This window comes from Vigna umbellata, chromosome 9 (genome assembly GCF_029865625.1).
Source record: "Vigna umbellata cultivar VRB3 chromosome 9, Vumbellata_1.0, whole genome shotgun sequence".
Taxonomy (NCBI): domain Eukaryota; kingdom Viridiplantae; phylum Streptophyta; class Magnoliopsida; order Fabales; family Fabaceae; genus Vigna; species Vigna umbellata.
The window spans coordinates 32550196-32568491 of NC_142173.1; the positions used below are offsets into that span (position 1 = coordinate 32550196).

Here is an 18296-nt window from a genome sequence, read left to right on the forward strand (position 1 = left end):
AACGTTCGTTCCTTGCAACGAACGTTCGTCCTTTCCCCCAACGAACGTTCGTTCTTTACCTAACGAACGCTCGTTATTCTGATACTGTCCCCAACGTTCGTTCAATCTCTCCCATTTCTTTTTTTTGTTGATTATTTTATTTTTCTTTATTGTCTTATTTTATTCTATTTATTTATTTTAAATATCTACTTATTTTAAAATATATATTTAATAATACAATATTTATAGTTTAATTAAAAAGAATTTACAAAAATATATAAAGGTTTAAGCGCACGTGTGACCGCTCGCGTCGTCCTTGTGCTAAAAACCTTTTCTTCTTCTTTAAATAATATGACAAAAATATATAAAGGTTTAAGCGCACGTGTGACCGCTCGCGTCTTCCTTGTGCTAAAAACCTTTTCTTCTTTTCTTAAATAAAATTTCAAAAATACGTTTTAAAGGTTTAAGCACACGTGTGACCGCTCGCGTCGTCCTTGTGCTAAAAACCTCTTCTTCTTCATTAAATAAATTTCAAAAACACGTTTTAAAGGTTTAAGCACACGTGTGACCGATCGCGTCGTCCTTGTGCTAAAAGCCTTTTCTTCTTTTCTTAAATAAAATTTCAAAAATACGTTTTAAAGGTTTAAGCACACGTGTGACCGCTCGCGTCGTCCTTGTGCTAAAAACCTTTTCTTCTTCTTTAAATAAATTTACAAAAATATGTTTTAAAGGTTTAAGCACACGTGTGACCGCTCGCGTCGTCCTTGTGCTAAAAAACCTTTTTCTTCTTTTCTTAAATAAAATTTCAAAAATACGTTTAAAGGTTGAACACTCGTGTGATCGTTCGCATCGTCCTAGTGTTCAATACTTTTCTCTCTTATTTACGTAATATTAAACGAGAGTATGAGTGCTCGTGCGATCGTCCGCATCAGCCTAGCACTCAGTGCTCTCAAGTCATCCTAAATAAGTAGATAACGGTATGAGTGCTCGTGTGATCGTTCGCATCGGCCTAGTGCTTAATATCGTTATCTCTCTTTTCAAAAATAATCAAAAATATTTAAATACTATTTTAAAGGTATGAATATTCGTGCGACCGTTCGCGTCGGCCTAGTACTCATTACCTTCTTTTTCTCGAAAATATTAAAAACATAAAAATCTCCAAAAATTAAAAAACATCTGCTTTTTCAAACAAACAAACAGTCTTTCAGCTAGAACTACGTAACCCTGATTTCTCATTTTGAATGAGAATACGTAGGAGCAAGGTCAATCCTTGTCGGGCCCAAAAAACTAAAAAAATATATTTGTTTATTTATAATTTTATTTTAGGGGATAATTAAACATTTTGAAAAACCACATCATATTCGTGCATTTAGTTAAAGGTACTGCCTTAGGGCAGGCGTTGTAGGGTGCTAACACCTTCCCTACACGTAACCGACTCCCGAACCTAGAATATGGTTTTCGTGGACCGTGCTTTATCATTTTGAGGTTTTTCCATAGTTTTCCATAATAAACTATGGTGGCGACTCCAAATCTCTTTTTAAAACCCGTTTCTTTTTGGATCGTCGTCCCGTCGCGATTCCGGTTGCGACAGAAGTTGAGGGGCGTAGATATAAGGTTAATCTCATTTGTTTACCCCTTCAAGACTTAGAAGTAATTTTGGGGATGGATTGGTTGGCTACCAATCGGATCCTCATTGACTGTGGGAAGAAGGAGTTAGTCTTTCCAGATGAAGAAGAGGAAGAACTGTCAATCACTCTTGGGCAGTTTAAGGAGGATATCATGGAGGGGGCAAGCTGTTTTCTTATCATGACGTATGAAAGCAGTGAGATGGAGCGTTCATCCAATGTTGATAACAGTGGAGAACGAACAGTAGTGGATGAATTTCCAGATGTTTTTCCGGATGAAGTACCTGGTCTACCTCCCATCCGTGAGGTAGAATTCACAATTGATTTGGTAACCACTGCTGCACCCATCTCGGTTCAACCTTACAGAATGGCACCAGCTGAGTTGGTGGAGCTTAAGAAGCAAATTGAAGAGTTAATGGATAAGAAGTTCATCAGGCCAAGTGCTTCACCATGGGGAGCGCCTGTATTGTTGGTCAAGAAGAAGGATGGCAGCTCACGGCTATGCATTGATTATAGACAACTTAATAAGCTGACCATCAAGAACAAGTATCCTCTTCCAAGAATTGATGACCTGCTGGACCAGTTGCATGGTGCGCGTGTATTTTCTAAAATTGATTTACGTTCGGGCTATCATCAAATTAGAGTGAAAGAAGAGGACATTCAGAAGACTGCATTTCGGTCTCGTTATGGCCATTATGAGTATGTGGTGATGCCCTTTGGAGTGACAAACGCACCTGCAATCTTCATGGACTATATGAACAGAATCTTCAGGCCGTACCTTGATAAGTTTGTTGTGGTGTTTATTGATGACATCCTCATATATTCCAAGAACTTTGAAGAACATGAAGACCACTTGAGGATTGTCTTGAGCGTATTGAGGGAGAAAGAGCTGTATGCCAAGCGTTCAAAGTGTGAATTCTGGATGAAGGAGATCCAATTTTTGGGGCACGTTGTTTCTGCTGGTGGTATTGCAGTGGATCCAGCCAAGGTGAAGGCAGTGCTAGATTGGGAGAGTCCACGTTCTGTCACGGAAGTTAGAAGCTTTGTGGGACTTGCGGGCTACTATAGGCGGTTCATTGAGGGATTTTCTAAGATAGTAGCCCCTCTGACTTACCTCACCAGGAAGGATCAGCCGTTTGCTTGGACAGATAGATGTGAGGAGAGCTTCCAGGAATTGAAGAGGAAATTAACAAGCGCTCCTGTGTTGGTCATTCCAGATACGGCCAAACCTTTTGAAGTGTATTGTGATGCATCATATCAAGGTTTGGGCTGTGTGCTGATGCAGGAAAGGAGGGCAGTGGCTTATGCTTCGAGACAGTTGAAAATTCATGAGAAGAATTATCCCACACATGACTTGGAGCTAGCAGCAGTCGTGTTTGCATTGAAAATATGGAGGCACTACCTGTATGGAGCAACGTTTCAGGTGTTTAGTGATCACAAGAGTCTCAAGTACCTCTTTGATCAAAAGGAGTTGAATATGAGGCAAAGGAGGTGGCTTGAATTCTTGAAGGATTATGAATTTGAACTGTTGTATCATCCTGGAAAAGCTAATGTGGTAGCTGATGCCTTGAGTAGGAAGGCCGTGAGGGTCTCTGCAATGATGGTGAAGGAGCTGAATTTGGTGGAAAGCTTTAGAGATCTAAGGTTGCAGTTCGACTTGGGAACGGACGTTATCAGATGCTGTAATCTTAGACTCTCCAGTAATGTGTTTGACCGGATCCGAGTGAAGCAGCGTGAGGATGAAGAATTAGCCAAGATATTAATGACGCTCGGCACAGATCAGGCTAAGGAATTCAGTACTGGAACGGACGGTCTGCTGCGTTATATGGGAAGAACGTGCGTTCCAAACGATGATGAGCTAAAGAGGATTATAATGGAGGAGGGACATCACAGCCGTCTTAGCATGCATCCTGGCATGACTAAGATGTATCAGGACCTTCGTTTATCATTCTGGTGGCCTGGAATGAAGAGTGACATTGCACGTTTTGTGTCTTCTTGTTTAACTTGTCAACGTGCAAAGGCTGAACACCAAAGACCAGGAGGATTGCTGCAGCCATTGGAAATTCCAGAATGGAAGTGGGATAGCATCTCCATGGATTTCGTGACTCATCTGCCACGTACAGTCCGAAACCATGATTCAATTTGGGTGATTGTGGATAGATTAACTAAGAGCACTCACTTCCTAGCTGTTAACTTGAAGATGTCCATGACAAACTTGGCCAAATTATACGTTAAGGAGATTGTTAGATTGCATGGAGTTCCTTCAAGCATTATATCAGATCGAGACACGAGATTCACATCTCGTTTTTGGCAGTCATTGCAAGGAGAATTGGGAAGCAAACTGCAAATGAGTTCTGCTTATCACCCTCAGACTGATGGTCAATCTGAACGAACCATCCAGACTCTTGAAGACTTGTTGAGGACCTGTGTTATAGACCATATGGGAGTATGGGATGAGGTTCTGCCGCTTGTTGAATTCACGTACAACAATAGCTTTCAAGCAAGCATAGGAATGGCACCGTTTGAAGCTCTTTATGGAAGAAAGTGTAGAACTCCTTTGTGTTGGTTCCAAGAAGGTGAAACTGCAGTAACTGGACCTGAATTAATCCAGCAAACAACTGAGAAGGTGAAACTGATTCAAGAACGTTTGAAGACTTCTCAAAGCAGGCAGAAATCGTATGCAGATAGGAGAAGAAGACCCTTAGAATTCGCTGCTGGAGATCACGTATTTCTGAGGTTGAATCCAATCACTGGTGTGGGAAGAGTTCTTCGTCCAAAGAAACTATCACCCAAGTACGTTGGACCTTATCAAATTTTAAAGAAGATTGGAGCAGTGGCGTATGAATTGGCTTTACCACCTCAACTGTCCAACCTTCATCCAGTCTTTCATGTTTCTCAACTCCGTAAATATATAGCTGATCCATCACACGTACTGGAATTAGAAGACATCCAACTTCGTCCAGATCGAACACTGGAGATGCAACCTGTTTGTGTGGAAGACAGCCGCACCAGACTCTACAAAGGAAAGGATGTTCGTCTCGTGAAAGTGGTGTGGAATGCAAAGACTGGTGACTCAACATGGGAGGTTGAAGAGACTGTGAGAGAATTGTATCCGCATTTATTCCCTGGTAAGCCTTAGAATTTTCGAGGACGAAAATTTTTGTGGTTAGGGAGAATGTGAGAACCTGATAAACTAATGCACACTAATCCATTCTCTGATCACATTTTTACTGCACCTTGCCACGTCAAAATCCACTCACTTCCTCTCAGCATGCACTGAATGCCATATGTCATCTTGGAAGCTTCTAAAAGCTGTATTGGAAACCAGGTGGCAGTGTGTAACTGCTCAACCGTTTGACGAGGGAGAGAAAATGATTTCTCTGAAAAACACTTCTCTTCCTTACATGCAATCATCATCTTCCTCTCGAATTCTGATCTTCCATCTTCTCTGCATTTTCTCTGCACTCTTTCATCTCCTCTTTGAAATAACTCACCATCATCTCTTCCAATATCATTTCAGACACCGTAGAAACCTTCCCTGCACTGTGAGCATTGTTTTGAACCGAACAAAAAACCAAAAATCTGGACTGGTAAGTTCTCGTCCCTGCACTTGTCTGTTTTAGGTCATGCGAACCAAATCCTGGTTGCATGCATGGGTTATAGGTTTGAATCTTATGTCATTTTTGGTATCTTAGATTTAGTGAAAATCGTGGAGTGATTCATTGGGTAGAAAGCTGTTATTGATCGAGAGAAAATCTTAAGCAATTGGAAGTACACTGCTAGACCAGGTAAGGGAAGCTTTAGTAATTTAATTTAATACTGGTTTGATGTTCATGACAGTAATGAAGTGTACTGGATGTCTGAAATGCATGAAATATTTGATGTTTGAGTATGTATGAAAGAGCCTGTGGCACTGGTTGTATATGAATGATAATGTGTGAAACTGTATGTTGATGCTGATATGTCTGCACTTGAAAATGGATAATTCGGGTTGATGAGATGATGAATATTGTTGGATTTTATGCAGAATGTGTAATATATGATTTGGAATATGATTGGAGTCTGGATTTATGAGATGACAATATGAATTCTGTAATGTATGAGATTTATGGTGAAGATGAAATTTTAAAGTTCTAATCATATGAAAACTGTGAAATTATCTCTTTGAAAAATCTTGAAATTCTTATCTTCTCTGATTGATCTTGTACGCTCGTTATCGAACGGTCTTATACCGTTCGGTTTCCCTGGAACATCACTTAGCATGAGGATTCTTTCATTTGGAAAGGACTCTGATTAAGAACGAGCGTTATTAGTGTCAAGAGTTAGGCGTGAGCGTTCGGCTTAGCCTAGCGTGTCCAATTATTGAAAATAAAGTGAAGTATAGTTAGGACGCTCGGTTTTGTTTACCAGCGTTCGTCATAAGTGGCGCTTAGTATTATACTGAGCGTTCGTCCAAATGAACTCTTGGTCTTAGATTGAGCGTTCGTCCTAGTTAGCGTTCGGTCTGATACCGAACGTTCTTTCAAATGCGCGTTCGTTCTATTTGGTGCTCGGTCATTGACCTGGCGTTCGTCCTAAGCAGTGTTCAGTTTCTACTGAACGCTCGTCCTTATCATTGCTTGTAAGCGAACTTCACAGCGTTCGTTCAATTTATTAATTAACGTTCGGTCTTTGACTGGCAGTGTTCGTTTCCGAATTTACTAATGCTCTGATTATTTATTTGAATTCATTTAAACTGTGATGGTCCTTTTCATTTAACTTCAAGTCTTTATACTTAGAATTTTCCTAAGTATTATTTGGATCTTTTAGACTCAATTTCAATTAAATTAGTTAATTGTATCAACGTCCGTGAATGAATAATGGTGCGTTTCTTTTGTTCAGAAACGTGATAGCAGTGTACTGTAATACAATCATCTAGATCTATTAAATGATAAACTTTTGTTTAAATTAAGAGAGTGGAACACAGAATGAAAATCTGAATAAGAGGAATGGATAATAATGTGCGAATGACGTTTTGAATGAATTTGATTTGAATGAATTGTGAATGAGCGTTCCAAGGAGGAACGTCTCTATGATGTGAATATGAGAAGTAGTGTAGTATGACCATGGATAAGCTACTGATGGCTGTTCATCCTGATATTCCGTGATTGCTCATCCTCATGTAGAGGAGAGTAGTTCATGCGTGAGAATGGCAGGAGGCCCTAGTCCTACATAGTACTTTGGGCTGATAAGGGTTAACCTCGGGTGGCAGCTGTTGAGGGTATCCCAGTTACTACATCACCCGGGTGCAGGAACGCCTGTAGATACATGGATCATACAGTCCGGACAGTCTTTAATTATGAGAATCTGAATGAGTTACTGTATGCGTGGATATATGTCTAATGTTGTATGAAATGTATGATTGATTTGCTATGTTAAAATATGTTGATTGTATTGAATTAAATTACCTAAGCTTACCCTTGCAATTTCCTTGTGTTGTCTACTGTTTTGTATGTCCGTCTTGTCAATGCAATGATCATCCGTTGTGGATGTGAGCAGATGGAGAGGCACCCCTTGAAGCAATGCTAGAAGAAGAAAATTTGGAGGACGCCAACTTGGTAGAAGTTGAAGTTAAATCTGAGCAGTAGGGGCTAGTTCCGTAGTAGATGTTAGATTTTCTGTGCTGTATTTTGGAAGTTCTGTATTTAGTACTGCAGAATTGTTCATCCAGAACTGGTTTGGTATCTTAGAAAAATTCTGAACACTGTAAAAATTGTTGTACGTGCTGTTTTCTTTTGGAACAGCTGTTGTAAATATTAAGACTGCACTGTATTTTCTGTAAATGTGATTAGTTCTTATTAATGGTAATTACTATTTATTGGGATGTTACAGTTCCCTTTAAATGTCATGATATATAAATACATAAATAAAAAATATTCTTTGAAACACTTAAATTTTTACATTTATTTTTTATATTTATTTGACGCTATTTTTAGTTATTTTTTACTCTTTTTTTTTAAATACAAAAGTTTATATTTTTAAACTCATTTTTGTGTCAAATAAACATAAAAATGTATTTATACATAAGTATCTTCATGTATATTTTTATGAAAAATATTAATGATTTTTAGGAAGAAGCAGCACTAACAAGACCTGAATACTGAAATTATTCCCAACTTAAAATTTTAATCCAAAATTTTAAAAGAATAAATTTATAGTTCTTGTTTTTCTAAAAAATTCTATTTTTTCATTTTTATCCTATATAAAATTTAAAATGATAAAAATAAAATAGGAAAGTATAAAAAGATATTATAAAGTTATTTGGTGAAATTTACAGACTTTTGTGATTCAATCACTGGCAAACGTGCTGTAATAAGTTCACAGTATATCTTAATAAGATCGTATGCTCCCATGGTCTTCTCTTCCATCACCACATATTCAACCTGAAAACACGTAAAGGAGAAGTTAATAAATAATTAAAAGAAAAGAAAAGCAAAAGATATATATGGAGAATAACCTTTTCTTATTTATTCATCATTCATTATTTATTCCCCTTTTTAGCTTCTTGGAAATTACTTTTGAAAGCTGAGAGTATAAAATATCATAAAAATGTGTCTTTGTCTTTTTACAAAATTTATTGAAAAAAAAATCATATATGAGAGTCGTTAAGTAAAAATAAGAATCACAGATTTTAAGTGGACGTTTTTTTTAAGACTGATTTAGAGTACTATATTTTAGTGGTATTTTAAGAAAATTAAAATTGCAACATTTAAAACTCTTTCTAAAAAAATAACTGGGGGTAACTGTATAAAGAATTGAAAAAAAAATCCATAGATTTAACTATACACTATATTTAAAAAAAATGTAGTATTACTGCTTTGGTCTCTTTACAAGTTATTTTTTATTTTTTTTCTATTTTTACCAATAATACGTTAACATATTCCAATAAATAATTATTTAAATTTTTTATATTATCTAACTCTGTATTTAAATATTATATTATAATTATATATAATTATAACACTAAAATATAATTATATAAATAAATTATTTTTTAAAATATAATAATAACTAATTAATTTTCTTAACACAGATTTAAAAAAAAAAAACAACTCGTACATATACACAAATATAAGACTAGATTTAAGAGAAATGTATTGATAAACTACACTTTAATTATATTTTAAAAGAAAATTGTAACATCCCAAAATACAGTAATTACCATAAATCAGGATTAATTACAATTAACAGTAAAATAAACAGTCTTTAGTATTAACAGCATTCAGTGGTTCAAAACCGAACGGCTTCATTACAAAATAACGAGCGTATCAGAGTAACAGGGAATAAAGCGGAACGAACGGTTTTACAAAAGGATTAACCGAACGTCCAAAAAGATCTAACATTAACAGCCTAACATTTACGAGCGCTCTAAGGCTCGGCCTTTACTTCAACTTCGACCAGATTTGCATCTTCCAAAATTTCTTCTTCTAGCATTTCTTCAAGAGATGCACCACCATCTGCTCACATCCACAACGGATGATCATTGCAAGACAAGACGAACGTACAAAGACCATAAGACAACACAAGGAAAACACAAGGGTAAGCTTACGTAATTTAAATTCATACTTCAACATTTATATTCAAACCATCACTTAATCAGCACATATACATATAACATCAACCAAAGCATAAATATACTAATGCTAGACAGACCGTCCGGACTGTATGAATCTGTGTAGTTACAAGCGTCCTTGCACCCGAGTGATGTAGTAACTGGGTAACATTAAACAGCTGCCACTCGAGGTAAGTCCGTTCTTACGTCGCCCATGTTAACTTATGGACTAAGGACCTCCTGCCGTTCCCACACATGAGTACCCCCTTCTACTTGAAGAGGCGTATCACGGAACATCAGGATGGACAGCGAGTCTTAACTTATCCACAGTCATACTTTACAAATCTCAATTTCCAACCAAGAGTCGTTCCTCCTTGGAACGCTCGTTCAAATCTCAAACTCATAAATTCACCTCATATATGGCTCGTTCATTTTATAATTCTCTCAACATCACATTTTCATTCTTAGATACACTTCTCAAAAAAAAAAACGAACGTTAATTAACTGTATGGACGAACGCTAATTGAGATCAGGACGAACGCTATTTAAAATCAGGACGAAAGTTATTTTAACATTCAGGATGGAAGCTATTTAAAACGAACGTTCGACATGAGGTCAAACACTATCGAATACGAACGCTCGACAGAGGATCGAACGCTGTCAAAGTCTAACACTCAACATGAGGTCGAATGCTATTAAAGACTAACGCTCGACATGAGGTCGAACGCTATTAAAGACTAACGCTCGACAGAAGGGCGAACGTTATCAAAGACTAACGCTCAACATGAGGTTGAACGCTATTAAAGACTAACGCTCGACATGATGTCGAACGCCATCGAATACGTACGCTCGACAGAAGGTCGAACGCTATCAACGGCGAACGCTCGACATAAGGCCAAACGCTCATTTACTCAAATGGGGACGCTCGTTCTCGAGCAGAATTCTTTCCAAATGAAAGAATTCCATTTTTAAGTTATTTTAAAGAAAACCGAACGGTCTAAGACCGTACAGTGACGAGCGTCAATTATCAAAGGTAGGATTTAAGTACAGATTTCTCAACTTTAAGAATTTCCAGATTTCAACAATTTAACTTATACTTTATACTTCAAATGAATCTCAAATTTATGAACTTTACACTTTCACTTCCAGATTAATTCATATTCAATAATCAACATCTTAACAATTCATACATTATAGCATTCATCCATCACTCATACATTTCAACCAGCATGCAGATCAACAACCCAGAAAATCATATCAGTAAATAAATCATAACAGCACAACAGGCTCGTTCATGCAGATCAGAAACAAACGTATACAGAGATTTCATACAATCAACCCACATCATGCTTTCATACAATCATACACGTATAAATTTAAATATATGTAAGCTTCCCTTACCTGAATAGCAGTGTACTTCCAAAAGCAATATTCTAGGTTTTCCTCTAACCACGTCTTACACCCAAGTTTCGCTCAACAGTTCCCACGTAAATCTAAGATGCCAGAAATCAAAATAATTCAGACCTAAAATCCATGCATGCAACCAAAACTAGGGTTCGCATGAGACCAGAAAGATGACGCTTAGACGTGAAGACTTACCAGTTCCGCTCCAAGTTCTGTTCGGTCCAAACGGAAGATCACAGCTGGACGAACGTCCTTACGGTTCTGGAAAGTGAATCGGAGAAGAAGAAGATGAGTTACAGAAGAGAGAAGATCACTGGTTCTAGAGAGAGATCAGAGAAAATGGAAGTCTGGTTCAGAGGAAGAAGATGAGTGATACAGGTGAGTGGAGGGTTTTCGAAAAACTCTTTTTGCTGAACTCACGTTCGTTTGAACGAACGTCTCCCTCGCTGACACCTGCATACCAAACTCTGAATTGGAAACTTCCATCGTGACAAGTGGCGCTCATGCATGCAGCGTTCAGTGCGAAATTAATGCACTGGACGTGTGGCGTGGCTCATTTATGGAAGCAACTAGGTGAATCAGCAGCATAATAAATACTGATTTGACACCTAATTACGTCTCTAATTTACTGGGATCTCACATTCCACCTATCTACAAAAATTTTCGACCTCGAAAATTAGAGACTTACCCAAAAACAGATTAGGATACAAGTCCTTCATGGCGCTCTCAACTTCCCACGTTGAATCACCCGTCTTAGCGTCCCACACCATCTTCACCAAGCGAACTTCCTTGCCCTTGTAGTACTTGGTGCGGCTATCTTCTACACGAACTGGATGCAATTCTAACGTTCGATCTGGACGTAGCTGAATGTCTTCTAACTCCAGTACGTGTGACGGATTTGATATATACTTCCGAAGTTGAGAGACGTGGAAAACGGGGTGAAGGTTGGATAGCTGGGGTGGCAACGCAAGCTCATACGCCACTGGTCCGATCTTCCTCAATATCTGGTAGGGTCCAATGAACTTGGGGGATAACTTCTTTGGACGAACAGCTCGTCCCACACCAGTGACTGGATTGAGTCGAAGGAATACATGATCTCCTGCAGCGAACTCCAACGGTCTTCTCCTTTTATCCGCGTACGACTTCTGCCTGCTTAAAGACGTCTTCAATCTCTCCTGAATTTGCTTGACTTTCTCGGTCGTTTGCTGAATGAGTTCAGGTCCAGTTAGTACGTTCTCTCCCTCTTGAAACCAGCAAAGTGGCGTTCTGCACTTCCTCCCATAGAGAGCTTCAAACGGCGCCATTCTAATGCTCGCCTGGTAACTGTTGTTATAAGTGAACTCCACTAGCGGCAGAATCTCATCCCATGCGCCTAAGTGATCTAGGACGCACGTCCTCAGCAAATCTTCTAACGTCTGGATGGTTCGTTCAGACTGGCCGTCCGTCTGAGGGTGGTAGGCTGAACTCATTTGCAACCTACTACCGAGCTCGCTTTGAAGTGACTGCCAAAACCGTGAAGTGAACCTTGTATCTCGATCTGAAATTATGCTCGAAGGTACTCCATGCAGACGAACGATCTCCTGGATATACAACTTAGCTAAATTGGCTAACGACATCTTTAAGTTGACAGCTAGGAAGTGGGCGCTCTTTGTTAGCCTATCCACGATCACCCAGATTGAATCATGATTTCTGACCGTGCGTGGTAGATGAGTCACGAAATCCATGGATATGCTATCCCACTTCCATTCGGGAATCTCCAACTGTTGAAGCAATCCGCCAGGTCTTTGATATTCTGCCTTCGCTCGTTGACAGGTTAGACATGATGCCACAAAACGAGCGACATCACCCTTCATTCCAGGCCACCAAAACGATTTTCGTAGGTCTTGATACATCTTGGTCATGCCAGGGTGCATGCTAAGACTACTGTGATGAGCTTCCTCCAAAATAATCCGCTTCAGCTCGCCATCGTTAGGAACGCACGTCCTACCCTTGTAACGCAGCATGCCGTCCGTTCCTGTGTTGAAGTCCTTATCTTTATTTGAAACAAGCGCGTTTAATATCTTCACCAGTTCTTCATCCTCACGCTGCTTCATTCTGATTTGGTCGAACACATTGCTAGATATTCTAAGGTTACAGCACTTGATGCTGTTCGGTTCTAACTCAAACTGTAACCTTAGATCTCTGAAACTCTCTACCAAGCTCAGTTCGCGCACCATCAGAGACGACATATGCACCACTTTTCTGCTCAGAGCGTCCGCTACCACGTTCGCTTTTCCTGGATGGTAGAGCAGCTCGAAATCATAATCCTTCAAGAACTCAAGCCACCTCCTCTGCCTCATATTCAACTCCTTCTGATCAAAGAGGTACTTGAGACTCTTGTGATCACTGAAAACTTGGAACGTGGATCCATACAAGAAATGCCTCCAGATCTTCAGTGCAAAAACGACCGCTGCCAACTCCAGGTCGTGCGTTGGATAATTCCTCTCGTGAATCCTCAACTGCCGAGACGCATACGCTACCGCTCGCCTCTCTTGCATTAAAACACAACCCAGACCCTGATGAGAAGCGTCGCAATAGACTTCAAATGATTTAGACGTATCCGGAATAACCAGCACTGGGGCGCTCGTCAGCTTGACCTTCAGCTCTTGAAAACTGGCCTCACAACGATCAGTCCAAGCGAACGGCTGATCTTTACGGGTCAACTGAGTTAGCGGCGCTACTATCTTAGCAAAACCTTCAATGAAACGTCTGTAGTAGCCCGCCAGTCCAACAAAACTACGTACCTCCGTGACCGAACGCGGACTCTCCCAATCCAATACCGCTCGCACTTTCGCTGGATCCACTGAGATGCCTCCAGCCGACACCACATGACCCAAAAACTGGATCTCCTTCATCCAGAATTCACACTTAGACAACTTGGCATATAATTCTTTCTCCCGCAACACTCCAAGTACGAGTCTAAGGTGCTCTTCATGCTCTTCTTCAGTCTTGGAATAGATGAGGATATCATCTATGAAGACAACCACAAACTTATCCAAATAGGGCCTGAATATGCGGTTCATGTACTCCATGAACACGGCTGGAGCGTTCGTTACTCCAAAAGGCATCACCAAATATTCATAATGCCCATAACGCGACCTGAATGCTGTCTTCTGGATGTCATCTTCTTTAACCCTAATTTGATGATATCCGGATCTCAAATCAATCTTCGAGAATACTGCAGCCCCATGTAGTTGATCTAGCAAGTCATCTATCCTCGGCAAAGGGTACTTGTTCTTGATGGTCAGCTTGTTTAATTGCCTGTAGTCAATACACAACCGAGAGCTGCCATCCTTCTTCCTTACTAACAGCACAGGCGCTCCCCAGGGTGATACGCTCGGCCTAATAAATTTCTTCTCTATCAACTCCTCAATCTGCTTCTTTAGTTCAGATAACTCCGCAGGCGACATCCTATATGGCTGAACCGAGATGGGAGCGGCTGTAGTCACCAAATCAATTGTAAACTCCACTTCACGCTGAGGGGGAAGTCCAGGGATCTCTTCCGGAAAAACGTCCGCAAACTCGTCCACAACTGATCGTCCATTACCGTTTCTAGTGGACGATCGTTCTTCTACCCTTCCTCTGGATTCCTGATCCTCGTGAGTCATAATCAAGAAACAGCTGGCGCCTTCCATAATGTCTTCTTTCAGCTGACCGAGCGTCACTGAAAGAACTTCTTCATCTACACCAGGGAAGATCAACTCTTTCGCTCCACAATCAAGAAGAACACGATTGGCAGCCAACCAATCCATTCCTAAGATAACCTCCAAACCTTGAAGAGGTAAGCAGATGAGGCTAACTTTAAACCTACGCCCATCCACTTCTATAGGACACTTGACGCACATAGTGGACGTCCTAACCTCACCAGCTGCTGGGGTCGACACCACCAGATCAAACTGCATCTCGCTCACTTCTAATCCCAGCTTTTCAACACACGCCTTCGAGATGAAGGAGTGCGTTGCCCCCGAATCAAACAAAGCACAGCAGGGTCTACCAAACAGCATGCATTCACCAACAATAAGGTTACCTGAACTCGCTGCTTCAGCGCTCGTTATAGCATACACTCGCCCACTAGCTTGGGCTCGTCCTCCTCTTGGCTGATTTCGTCCAGCATTAGGTGGCCTCATCACAGCACGCCCACTCATATTGCACTCGTGATGCAGGTGCCCGTTTCTTCCACAACGAGTGCATTGCTTTACTCCCACCAACTGAGGGCATGAAGACCTATAATGTGGTCCTCCACACCGAAAACAAACAACACCTCCCTGCCCAGACTGTCCGACAGGGACTACTGCTTGTGATCCGCTCGTCTGAGAAGACTGATTTGGACGAGCGTAAGGAGGTCTCCTCTGTACAGCACCTCCCCTGGACACCATTGGTCCCCTACTCACTGTTTGCTGCCTCTTCAACCGTTCTGCCTCTGCCATATTCTTCTCCAAAACCTTGGCTCGCTCGACCATGGCAGGAAAAGACCGAATACACAAACTTGAGATCAACACTTTCAGATCACTTCTCAACCCATTCTCAAACTTCCTGCACTGCCACTCCTCGTTAGTAGCCATCGTATTGAACCTCAGGAGGTGTTTAAAGGTGTTGGTATACTCCGACACAGACTTGGTTCCTTGTGCCAGTTGAAGGAACTCAACTTCCTTAGCGTAACGTACGCTGTCCGGGAAATACTCCTCATAAAACTTGCCTCTGAAAACCGCCCAGGTTACTGGATTCCGAGCGTCCGTTAAGATGGCCTTCATACTCGTCCACCAGTGACTTGCTTCTCCAGTCAACAAATATTCTGTAAAAGCCAAGCGGCTCTCATCCGGACACCTCTTAGCATCATAAATACGCTCCATATCTCTCAGCCACTGGTCTGCCTCATCAGGAAGGCATTTCCCACTGAATTTAGCCGGGTGGTGTTGGAGGAAACTCTCCAGGGTCCACTCAGCAGTAGGCGGGGCAGCGTTGGAAGAAGACGCTCCCGCAGTGTGCCTGGTTGATGCTAAAATCTCCATCAGCTGTCGCTGGGTTGTTTCCGAGCTAGCACGGGAAGCTTCCAGACTTTGCATGGCAGCTTGGTTTTGCTGCATCAGGGTGGCGTTTTGTTCCATTAGGGTTGTATTCTGCTGTTGTAAACGGTCTATCACTGTCTCCAACAACCTGGCGTGGTTGGACGCATCAGGTTCGTTAGGTTGGGGTGGAGGAGGGAGTCTAGGGGCCATCGTTTTCTGTACCTAGAGAAAACGAACGTTAGAGGTGTCTAACAGTTAAAACATTAACTTATTAAACACACGAGAAGCACACAGTAAAAACGTAATGCGCTCATAACCTACAGCGTCCTTAAGAGAACAAAACTGCTCTGATACCACTAATGTAACATCCCAAAATACAGTAATTACCATAAATCAGGATTAATTACAATTAACAGTAAAATAAACAGTCTTTAGTATTAACAGCATTCAGTGGTTCAAAACCGAACGGCTTCATTACAAAATAACGAGCGTATCAGAGTAACAGGGAATAAAGCGGAACGAACGGTTTTACAAAAGGATTAACCGAACGTCCAAAAAGATCTAACATTAACAGCCTAACATTTACGAGCGCTCTAAGGCTCGGCCTTTACTTCAACTTCGACCAGATTTGCATCTTCCAAAATTTCTTCTTCTAGCATTTCTTCAAGAGATGCACCACCATCTGCTCACATCCACAACGGATGATCATTGCAAGACAAGACGAACGTACAAAGACCATAAGACAACACAAGGAAAACACAAGGGTAAGCTTACGTAATTTAAATTCATACTTCAACATTTATATTCAAACCATCACTTAATCAGCACATATACATATAACATCAACCAAAGCATAAATATACTAATGCTAGACAGACCGTCCGGACTGTATGAATCTGTGTAGTTACAAGCGTCCTTGCACCCGAGTGATGTAGTAACTGGGTAACATTAAACAGCTGCCACTCGAGGTAAGTCCGTTCTTACGTCGCCCATGTTAACTTATGGACTAAGGACCTCCTGCCGTTCCCACACATGAGTACCCCCTTCTACTTGAAGAGGCGTATCACGGAACATCAGGATGGACAGCGAGTCTTAACTTATCCACAGTCATACTTTACAAATCTCAATTTCCAACCAAGAGTCGTTCCTCCTTGGAACGCTCGTTCAAATCTCAAACTCATAAATTCACCTCATATATGGCTCGTTCATTTTATAATTCTCTCAACATCACATTTTCATTCTTAGATACACTTCTCAAAAAAAAAAACGAACGTTAATTAACTGTATGGACGAACGCTAATTGAGATCAGGACGAACGCTATTTAAAATCAGGACGAAAGTTATTTTAACATTCAGGATGGAAGCTATTTAAAACGAACGTTCGACATGAGGTCAAACACTATCGAATACGAACGCTCGACAGAGGATCGAACGCTGTCAAAGTCTAACACTCAACATGAGGTCGAATGCTATTAAAGACTAACGCTCGACATGAGGTCGAACGCTATTAAAGACTAACGCTCGACAGAAGGGCGAACGTTATCAAAGACTAACGCTCAACATGAGGTTGAACGCTATTAAAGACTAACGCTCGACATGATGTCGAACGCCATCGAATACGTACGCTCGACAGAAGGTCGAACGCTATCAACGGCGAACGCTCGACATAAGGCCAAACGCTCATTTACTCAAATGGGGACGCTCGTTCTCGAGCAGAATTCTTTCCAAATGAAAGAATTCCATTTTTAAGTTATTTTAAAGAAAACCGAACGGTCTAAGACCGTACAGTGACGAGCGTCAATTATCAAAGGTAGGATTTAAGTACAGATTTCTCAACTTTAAGAATTTCCAGATTTCAACAATTTAACTTATACTTTATACTTCAAATGAATCTCAAATTTATGAACTTTACACTTTCACTTCCAGATTAATTCATATTCAATAATCAACATCTTAACAATTCATACATTATAGCATTCATCCATCACTCATACATTTCAACCAGCATGCAGATCAACAACCCAGAAAATCATATCAGTAAATAAATCATAACAGCACAACAGGCTCGTTCATGCAGATCAGAAACAAACGTATACAGAGATTTCATACAATCAACCCACATCATGCTTTCATACAATCATACACGTATAAATTTAAATATATGTAAGCTTCCCTTACCTGAATAGCAGTGTACTTCCAAAAGCAATATTCTAGGTTTTCCTCTAACCACGTCTTACACCCAAGTTTCGCTCAACAGTTCCCACGTAAATCTAAGATGCCAGAAATCAAAATAATTCAGACCTAAAATCCATGCATGCAACCAAAACTAGGGTTCGCATGAGACCAGAAAGATGACGCTTAGACGTGAAGACTTACCAGTTCCGCTCCAAGTTCTGTTCGGTCCAAACGGAAGATCACAGCTGGACGAACGTCCCTACGGTTCTGGAAAGTGAATCGGAGAAGAAGAAGATGAGTTACAGAAGAGAGAAGATCACTGGTTCTAGAGAGAGATCAGAGAAAATGGAAGTCTGGTTCAGAGGAAGAAGATGAGTGATACAGGTGAGTGGAGGGTTTTCGAAAAACTCTTTTTGCTGAACTCACGTTCGTTTGAACGAACGTCTCCCTCGCTGACACCTGCATACCAAACTCTGA

At 40.5% G+C, this 18296-nt stretch overlaps 1 protein-coding gene across 1 annotated transcript; it reads right to left on the minus strand.

Annotated features, from left to right (window-relative positions):
• Positions 1-7900: 7900 nt before the first annotated feature.
• LOC148193269 (uncharacterized) lies at positions 7901-15854 on the minus strand. Its single transcript, XM_088099395.1, has 7 exons — positions 14666-15854; positions 13948-14410; positions 12795-13644; positions 11916-12758; positions 11268-11804; positions 10795-10860; positions 7901-8026 (listed from the first exon to the last, which is right to left on the minus strand). Exons 1-7 carry the CDS (start codon positions 15852-15854, stop codon positions 7901-7903), a joined length of 4074 nt encoding a protein of 1357 aa, XP_087955521.1.
• Between the last annotated feature and the right edge of the window lie 2442 nt (positions 15855-18296).

What these genes read in the sequence shown, in the direction of transcription:
- LOC148193269 (XM_088099395.1), bottom strand. Translation starts at nt 15,854, where the DNA reads ATGGCCCCTAGACTCCCTCCTCCACCCCAACCTAACGAACCTGATGCG. An exon ending in CTTATAACAACAGTTACCAG is followed by an intron (nt 11,805 to 11,915) that starts GCGAGCATTAGA and finishes GAACTCATTCAG; the next exon opens with CAAACGACCGAGAAAGTCAA. An exon ending in CAGAACTTGGAGCGGAACTG is followed by an intron (nt 8,027 to 10,794) that starts GTAAGTCTTCAC and finishes ACGTGTTTTCAG; the next exon opens with GTTGAATATGTGGTGATGGA.